Source organism: Opisthorchis viverrini (genome assembly GCF_000715545.1).
Source record: "Opisthorchis viverrini unplaced genomic scaffold opera_v5_74, whole genome shotgun sequence".
Taxonomy (NCBI): domain Eukaryota; kingdom Metazoa; phylum Platyhelminthes; class Trematoda; order Opisthorchiida; family Opisthorchiidae; genus Opisthorchis; species Opisthorchis viverrini.
The window spans coordinates 521,611-531,328 of NW_008751731.1; the positions used below are offsets into that span (position 1 = coordinate 521,611).

Here is a 9,718-nt window from a genome sequence, read left to right on the forward strand (position 1 = left end):
TATATATATATAATTAAACGAACTTTATGGTTGTACGGCAGTGAAGCATCAGTGTCAATACTGATGTTGCTGTCATTGATGATGATGATGAGTATTAGCGGTAAAACAAAACTGTTATGGCGAGCTGTTATTGTTTGTGAAAGATAAGGGTATCCTTTTAATATACCAGTTTGAACTGTTACTGTTACTTATTTCTGTGTGTTCGGTTGATAATGAAGAACGTAAAAACGGGAGTTCTGGAAATGACGAATTTCGAAAACAGGCAATTAAATCCTGTTGGTTCAGTCTTTCAGCATAGCTGCCATGCCACCCGAAGGAAGTGCGAGGCCTGGGATACTACCAAGTTGCCCAAGCCTAGACAGAAACAGAGGTCGGGTTCGAACCACGGACCTTGCGCTCAGTAAGTTGGCGCTCCAACTACTTTGCGCCTTCATGAATGCGCCTGTCACGGCCATACATACATACATTTGTCACTAATCATATTTCGCTGTGAGCCACATTCATTTGATATTCGCCTTTAGTCTGCGTGACCGTTTTTTCATTCGACAATGGTCATTCCGCACGTTTTATTCAAAATAGAATATTGAAAGTGGCTCTTCGTTCTGAAACGAGATCGTCAAATATTTGCGCAATGTCGTGGATTTTGCGTGTGACACGGCTCTACGGGGTCCGATTGAGCACAGAACTATTCCTGTCAACTTTGAACATACTGCAATCCAGCGTTCTGTATGATATTCACTGCTTGATCGGACCTGGTAGCGTCGTGCTACAGGCAAAATCTAAGACACTGCGCAAAGATATGACGACCTCGTTTCAAAACGAATTGACATCCGATGGTACAACAATTGGAAGAGTCTAGAGGACTATTCTATCGAACTTCTAATTTCGATACCTGTCATCCTGAAGTTTGCTAAGCGAGCTGTCAGCTTTTTACGTAGCCCACGGCAACGATGAGGAAAGCGTATCATGATGCACACATGGTTAAAATACACGTGTTTCAAAATGACCGGTTCTTGATCCGCGCCGTCGGTAACTGATGGTGATGTGATCGATTTGGGTTCGTATTTGGCACGCTGTTTGAGGACACAATGTGACCAGACGACTTTGCTTATTCTGGAAGCTAGCGCTGCAATGAAAAAAGTCGGCGTTCAGCACACACTTGAAGCAGTCGTTCGCCAGTGTCAGTACTTACCGAGTCTCATCCAAGTCGGCCACCCAATTGAGTGACAGAAACGCTAGACCTGCCCACTTGTGCATTCGGATCTTTTGCAACCACATGAGCATTTAGCCCGCGGCCACAGGGCACTCAAGGCACCATAAAAATTGCATTTTGGTATCAGAGCTACAGTCGGTTAGGGGCGTAAGCAAGCACGACAAACAAGCAACCATCAACTTCCAGGTTGCGAGATGGATTGCTTAGACAGAGTTGTCAAACGCATTTCACTGTCATATGGTGTCTTATTGCGAAACATTACCATAATGCGTATGGCCTCGAAAAGTGGTGAAGCTTTGCTGACCACTTATCCGTTTACGCTTTTGACGTGAAGGTCACTTTAAACTTGACAGAACCGATGAGTTGTGTGCACTTTCCTCGCCAGCACTTTAGATGCGCATTCACGAGGGTAGGGAAGAATCATACTTCTCGATTTTTCATCATAAACATGGTGGGCCCACTTAAGCTTACCGTAAGGAGTACAGTTTAAGAATACCCATGGATAACCGTAACAAAGTCGAAGCGGGCCTTCAGTGAAAAGGTAAGAAAAACGGTGGGGATTTGTCTCACACAGCTGTTGGAGATATAGCACACTTTCGTGTTTTTCAGCCATTCTGTTGGACATATTTTGGTGTGGAATGTTACCGCGTTGATCTGCTGGAAATTTAATTCACATGATTAATGCACTACAGGCAACTGAGCGTGTCGGACGTTATTTTCTCTCTGTATTTCGATTCATCCAGTTGATGAGCTAGAAACTCCTCGGGTTAATATTACCATTACTTTGAACCCAATCCCGGTATCTTGGTCACTATCTCATCTCATCTGTAGAGGGGACGAGATGGGCCAAGTGGTTAGAGCACGAATTTACTGCCCGGAAGGTCCGCGGTTCGAACCCGACCTCTGCCTCTCGACTTTCCCTGTCTAGGCTTGGGCAACCTGGCAGTATCCCAGCCCTCGTGCCTTCTCCGTGTGGCATGGCAGCTTGGCACCGAAAGGGTGCTACAGCCGAATGATTTGGTCACTGATTTCTTGGCTTGAGCAAACCAGCCACAGATCAACCCATGTGCCTCAAGCTGAATACCTTGTTTGCAGTACCTAGACCACAGAGAAGATTTTTACGTCCTTGCAAGCACTGCCAGTGCTCACTTCTCTCCATATTTTTTTTATTTCTTCTTCGTTTTTTTATGCGCCCGAAAGTTTACATTCAGTGTTTTTGTTGATCTTACACAGGGTCTGACCGTCACAAACGTTAAAGATGTGTGTATGAGCTACTTCTATGACCGATGCCCAGCTGTGGCCTCTTTGGGTAAGTTGAGTGAACGTCATTTGTGTACTCCACTAGCAAACTATTTTTGAATTCATTGCTTCATCCTTTGTTTTCGTAATTTGTGTAGATGCACTCAAAAGTAGTGTGATTCTCAGTGGTGATATTGATGATGCACTTAAACGCATAATGTTGCAGGTCAGTTTTTGATATTGCCAAACGGGATGGATAAGAACCATTCATTGCTCCGTCTAGTGGTTCTTCCTTTCGTACAAGCGCACTCGTGAGTGAATTTATCAAAGAAGCGAATCAGAGGTTATGGTCCCATTTCTCGCGCCACACTAGAATCTCACTTGTACGCGTCGAAATGTGAACTTCTTTCCCGGTCACGGGAGAGGGAGAGTCGTAGATGGCTGTCGATTCTGATGTCCCCGTAAAGGCCACTGCTTGTAACTTTTCGTCAGACAATCGCGTGCGGATCTGCATCTTTCTACCCGCAACTCGTCGCCAATTGTTCCGTTTCGGGGACTTTTCGCGGCTCATTGTGTGTGGTTGTACGGCAGTGAAGCATCGGTGTTGAACACTGATGTCATGCTGTCGATGATGATGATGATGATCATTGTTTTTGTTTAGTCCCCGCCGACTAGCGTTGACCATTGACCTTCACCTCCCATGCTCGATTCTAAACAGAGGCGACTGTGTGCAGTGCGCTTCATTCAAATGCTCCTGTGTAGCCCTAAGAGCTTTCCGGTAAATGAGTCCTCTCGTACCATCTACGACTGTGGTTCTTTCTGGACAGGATGCTACAACTATGCTCGTGGTGCATTATTGATTGTTGATGTTCGTTTGGATCTATTGATGCCGTGGTCATTTTTCTACGGAATCTACTGCTGATTAGGCTCTTATTTTTTATTTCTTCCTTTTTGTACAGGTCCAATCGAGACGATGCTCGACTACAACCGTCTGCGTGACAAGACCTGGTGGCTTCGACTGTAAGCCTCACGTTTCAGACCGTGTAGCGTAGAGCCAGTTCGAGCACGTCCCCAAACCCACAGGCGACGACCGCCTCCCCACAGTGTGACTAATAAAATTTCTAACAGTTTCCTGAGTTTCTGTTGCTTTTGTGGGTGGTCCACCTGCATATGTACTTATTTTATCTTGTGACGTCGATTAATTTTACTGACTTGTTCCTACACAAGGAAACCCGGATCCGTCAGCAGCGTTTTGCAGTTGTTTGACTGGGTCTCGCTTAAGTTGAAAATTTGCACTTATTATGACAGTTGGCCCGTGCTGGAACGCATTTCCGGCATTTGGTAGCTCTCCGTAACCCTTTTGTATGGTGTTGTGTTCGCTTCCAAATTCAGATAACCCACGAGAGCTACAGATTGATGTTGAAATTGACAAGGTGCTTTTGATTCTCAGTACACAGAGGAGAGGAGAGCCTATGGTCATGAAGTCTTCCGTAATGAATGATGAAGAGCAACACAAAAACCTTCATGGTTTAAAATAAGCTTCACAAGGGGTTGAGGTGGAGTTAACTCGACTTTCGAATGATTTGAGGTTACATAAGTTGGACCAGATAGAGGGCGGCAAAAGGTTCCAAAGACGGGCTATTCTCAAGATGAGAAGGGATGTTCTGCAGCGTTTGGCGCCCCGAAGGTTTGCGGGTTATCATCCTCCAAAATGGTATTGGTGGGGCGCACACGGTTACCTGGAGTGGATTTAAGCAGGGATAATTAAGAATAGGGACCTCTCTCGAATATGACAGCAGTGTTTTAGGCTAGGAAGAATGAGGGAGTTGTGAAGAAGAATCTGGAAAATGGATAGTGCGTCTGCGTGACATTAGACGAAACCAACCTGCCTAGAGGTTCGTGGCCCCAGCAATCCCGATGTTAGGTTGACGAATATGTTTTCGGCAAGGTCATTTCAAGTCACAGTTACAAAGGCTAAGACAGGTATTTAACAATTTAAGGAGCATGGTGTGTATGAAACTGGAAACCAAGTGAGGTACTTCATTGGCCACCTTCCAGTTGGTTACGTACTACCAGGTAGTCAGTGCCGTCCCTCACTTGACTTCCTGCTTCCTGTACATTGTGCCCATTAATTTATGTTAGATACTCCTATCTTAGTCTTTGCAACATTATGAATTAAAAAGACCTTGCTGAAAACATGTTCGTCAACCCATCTTTCCTACTCTAAATGGGAATTTTCGGAATATTATCAATACAAGACAAGCCAAAAAAGATGAGGGAGTACGGACCCAGGGTCAGTGATCGGTCTCCTGTTTGAGTCGGGGGGCCAAGTGGTCAAATCCGGACGTGGTCAGGCAAGAAGATCGCAGGGGAGTTTGTCAAAATTGATTGATTGGTCAGAGTGGGAAGAATGTTTGCCAATTGGTAGGACAAATGTTCCTATTCTGAGGGAAAACATCAGTGGGTAGGAGCAAACTAAGGAGACCCGAAGTGACGGGTCAGTTCAGGAGCAGAGTTTCGAACTAGTATGCGATGGGTGTCAAGCGTATTATAAGTATAGACTTTCAGTTGGCCCACAACCAGGCCGCCGAATACGGACTATGCTGATTGACATAAATCGGCAAATTTGATGCGCCCAGATGTTGCTCGAAACATGTCTACCGTAGAACTTGGTTCAGATCCACATCTGCACAATCATCAACGGCTCGTTGCTTCTTGGGTCCGCGACGAGGATCCTGAAGAGTTGGGACTAACCTCCTAACGGATGGCGTACATACGACTGGCTGCAGTGGCCGCGCTGTGCTGCGGCCAGCATTGAAGAGTGCCCATGAACCATGTCATTTGTGCTAGTTCTAGTCTGGTTTGCTTTGCGTCGACCGGCGTTTTCTATTACTCTCAAACGTTCGGTTTTATCGCATTTGTGAATCAAGTTCACCGTCGTAATTTTGGTTTGATTCGCCGGAACCACCTTCCCGGGAGTGGGCATTGACTGGTTGACCGGACGAATGAACTGCAAGTGACCGTTTTATTTGGTGAATATTTCTCTCAAGGCTCCCGTGGCTCAGTGAAGTACTTGCCAAGTTATTCAGTTGGTTCAGTCAAGGCGAGTGATATATTTGGGATGGAGTATCTAGTCACGGCCCCGCCCACTTCCCCGTTGTTGACGGACATTGACGGTGTGTGGAATCTGATTTCCTAGGGATATCTCCACCGGAGGTTCAACAGCAACTTATGGAGAGTTGGCTTTCATTGTTGAATACCATATCCAGTTGCTTTGAGCACCAATGCAAAATACCTTCATGGGGGCAATCTCGAGACAGCTTTCCAAAGGATTTCCGCCGTGCACTACCCTCCAGAAAGCCATGTAATAAGTTATTCCGATTGGCCTACATGTTGCGATTAACTTGCATTGAGGTTTGTACCCCATGGTAGTGTCTGATGGATATGAGGCTGAGGATTTGGCAGTTCCTGTTGGCACTGTGTGCTTTGGGTTTCAGGACGGGATTGGGTTCGGTTTCTATTATCCTCTACCATCGTCTGTAGACTACAGACTGTCTTGGCTTACTGTGACAGAACGATCACAATCTATTATTAGTCTACAATGATGACAACTTATCAAAACTGAGATGGGGGTAGATGTACAGTGAAGGTTTAGGGAATATGAAAGGAGCTGTAAAACGGCCACAAGGGATGTAATAAGGGACCTCATTAGAAAAACCCTGCAGAAAGGTACATGAACGGAAAATTAAAAGTGGTGGTCTCTGGTATAGTTGATCAGATCAGCTGCCAACTCCGACAAAAACGCCACCAATAATGAGTATCCGAAATTTGATAGGTTCTTATGTTTCCTAGTCGGAACCCCCGTATCGAGCCTCTGATTCACACAGTAATCTGGCGTAAGAATGTTCCTGACCGTGTAGCGGCGTATGCTACCGATGAAGCATGTGAGTAACATTTGGTCCACGAAGTTTAAAGCGCCGCCACGGCATCTGATTGGAACATGATCGAGAAAGGGTTGAGCCATCTGTTGATTTGCGGTAATTGCTAAAATGACGTCAAAAAACCTCAGGACTCAGTCTGAGAATGTTGACTTTCTAAAAAACTGTCAGTTGGGCTTTTTGTTTTCGTGTTCTCATGACCGCCCCATTAATATTTCATAATGAATGATGCATTCTGAGGCGTCATTCCTTTCACCCATAATTTTCGGCCTGACATTCTGACCTCCGCATACATATATCGGATGTGTCCTTAATCTCCTACGACTTTTACCTCCTGGTCTTTGAATTTTCTGTCCGAACGTTGTTCAAACCATTTTCTTGGCAAGCGTTTACATTGCATACTGGGAACGTTTTATCATGAAGATATATTTAGCCGCATAGTATTGCTGTTCAGGTTCCTGGACAACCAGGACAAAAAGCTTGGCAACACTGACTGAATTTTTAGCCCATGATGACCTAGCACCTTTACGACCACCAAGGTAATGTGACTTCTGTCCATTAGCTAACATAGTGGCAATCCTGAGTGCATCGTGTACCAACTAGGTCAGCAAGCGAACTGAGCTTCCTCACCAGTATAAAGTCTGATATCACATGAGAACATTGCAGCCATTATTGCATACTTGACCAGATGCTGTATCAGGACTTCAGGAAGGTACCAATCCTCCCTCAGTTTTGCCGCCCACTATAATGGGGGTCAAACACTTAAGATTTCTCCAAATAAAGAGAGGTGGGAAATTCGCATTGCGTGATCCGGCCTTCAATGAACGATTGCTTTTGCTGTGGGCCTGGTAAATTCTTATCAAAACCATGTTTGATTAAACCAGGGAACACCACGGAATGTAGTGATTCTAACATGGCTAGTATAGATGGTCATTGGTTTGTTTGCTGAGCTGGGCGGGTTGGTTACGTCGGTTTGATCGCAGTCAGATTGTCCAGCTCAGTGAGTAGACCAACAACCATCTACACTACCTGAGCTACCATAATCTCTAATTTCCTAGATAGTGCGGCGGATTATGATGATTAAGTGTCACTTTTGTTCACATATGGGTTGCAGACAGTCGACTTCTTCCCTCTTAAGATAAGATAGATACGAAAATTTAGGAATTCATGTGATTTGGCTCGTCACCCATCGATTTACCAATCACACTCAAGTAATTATATGTAACGCCTCAGTTGATCAATAAATCAGGTTACGCAACACAGAAGGTTCAGGTCTTAAAATAAAATTCTGTTACGTGCTTCGCTTATACATACCAGGATGCCTCATGTTTAACAAACATGTCCACAAAATGAGCTGAACGAAGGGTGAGAGCGAAAACCGTGCTCGAAGAAGTTCCATGAATTGTGCGAACTACATTTGGAAGTGCCTCGAAAGAGTCCACTCATTCCAGACCATTATAACGAAGGTTAGTACTTGAGGATTAATTGACCGCGAATAGGCGTGAACTGGCGGTTATTCAGTTGCCCGCACACAGAGTTTCATCCACCCTCGTAACTCACTACTCTATGTACTCAGCGATGTGTCTTCTTTTGTCTTCTATTTGTTACACCTATCCCCATATAAGGCTTAACTACAGATACCTCTTCGTAGGGATCATTTTTCAGTTCTTCAATTTGAATAGGCGGGACATGTTTCTACAGGGACCTCCAGACGTGTGATTCGAGAGGCACATAGAGTAGTTTAGATCCATAAATCCACTTATTACTACCCAATCGATGTAATGTCTCTCCCTCGGGACTTGAACATGAGAGTTCTTCACAAAATAATGAACGTGGGATCTGCAGTTGTGGAATGTAGTTTTTTTGACAGATTTTTGTCTGCTTCACTCAAAAGCGGGATGAGACTAATCGGGAGAATGAAAAAGACGATTCACTTAGGATCAACTTTGGACTTAACAAAATGTGGGTCTTCAGTGGCAAAAAGATCTCGTTTTAAAAAGAAAAACGACGGGAAAGATCAAGAAAAAACGAGATGCTTCTATGATACAGACATTTCTGAGAACAGATGGGTATTTTGACTGCTGTTGACCGGCAATTTTCGACGCAGGACTCCATCGTATAAAGCGTCCTTCTTACAGAGGCAATAGTGTAGGTGTGTGTGAGAATAAGTAACTAACTACTCGTGGATACGAACTAAGTGAATGCAATTACTCGGCTTGCCAGAGAACCTTTTTCTTAATACTGATAATAACCCCACACAAAACTCGTTTTTGCTTTCCTCAAGAGTGTCAATTATCAATGAGGGTGACCATATTTCCTATTCGTCTTAGTTTCACACCCGTGAATGTGTTAATCATCAAATTTTCAGTGCAAATACCTTTGCTGTGACACTGTTCATAAGATTGAAGGTAATTCCTGGACAACCCGCTATTAGTTTCGCAGTATTTGGGGCTCATTCGGTAAGTCAACCCCCCCCCCAATTTCTAGCAGTGTTGAAGAAGGAGTTGTTTGTGTCTCCCGTTAGTGTTTGTCTGCACACTGTTTTGTTCTTGTTTTTGTCGGCCAGACTGGACGGCTGAACCAATCCGCTTGGGATGTGAAGGTGTAGCTTTCACTGGTAAAAATGCAAACAGGATAGACCTTCAAGGAGTCAGCCAAAGTACGGTGATGTGGATTCCGTGCTTCAAGGACGGATTACGCTATATCCCGTCTAAGTGCGAGCTAATCACCCTTCTGATTTGGCGCTCGTGGTAGAACGGCTAAGTATTCAAATTCTTGGTGATTTCGAAATTCCTTAGAGGAAAGACTCAGCATGTTTTCATTTAAATAAAACTTAATTATTCTGGTAAACATGGGTCGGTCGGTGGCATGGGCTACCAGAAATCCGTCAAATATCTGGATCAACTTCTTACCAAAAACTTCGTTTAACCGAAATTGAAGAGACTCGGAGCTAGTGGTTAAAAGAAGCACGTGCCTTGAGATTTTAATATCCTTTTGATAACTCTGAGTGATCCTATGAATGAAAGCGGTAATATTGAATGAATTGTGGGCTGCAACCTTCAGCATTGTAATCAGACAGCTTAAGTGCTCCATGTATCTTGCTCTCATTGAAAACGCCGAGGGTGTCGAACGCCCTGGTTGAAAAAAATGGTTTGGAGGTCTCTCCAGACTCCTGAAGCAGACTGTTCTCAGTCGGATGATTGTATTCCCAAGGCCCGAATCACGTTTGTTGATTTGCACTACATATGGCTCAAAAAGCCACACCACTAGGTCTCAAGGGCCGCGTGTACCAGGCTACATTAAGGGTTGTACTGCCGTATGGTTGCAA

At 44.5% G+C, this 9,718-nt stretch overlaps 1 protein-coding gene across 1 annotated transcript in view; it reads left to right on the plus strand.

Annotated features, from left to right (window-relative positions):
- T265_04504 (hypothetical protein) overlaps positions 1-3,864 on the plus strand; it is a gene marked incomplete at both ends in the record, with an annotated part of 11,032 nt that extends 7,168 nt beyond the window's left edge. Inside the window, 2 exons of the mRNA XM_009169259.1 lie at positions 2,447-2,522; positions 3,412-3,864. Coding sequence (XP_009167523.1) covers positions 2,447-2,522; positions 3,412-3,476 — 141 coding nt within the window. The remainder of the gene's footprint in view (positions 1-2,446; positions 2,523-3,411) is intronic.
- Positions 3,865-9,718: the final 5,854 nt, after the last annotated feature.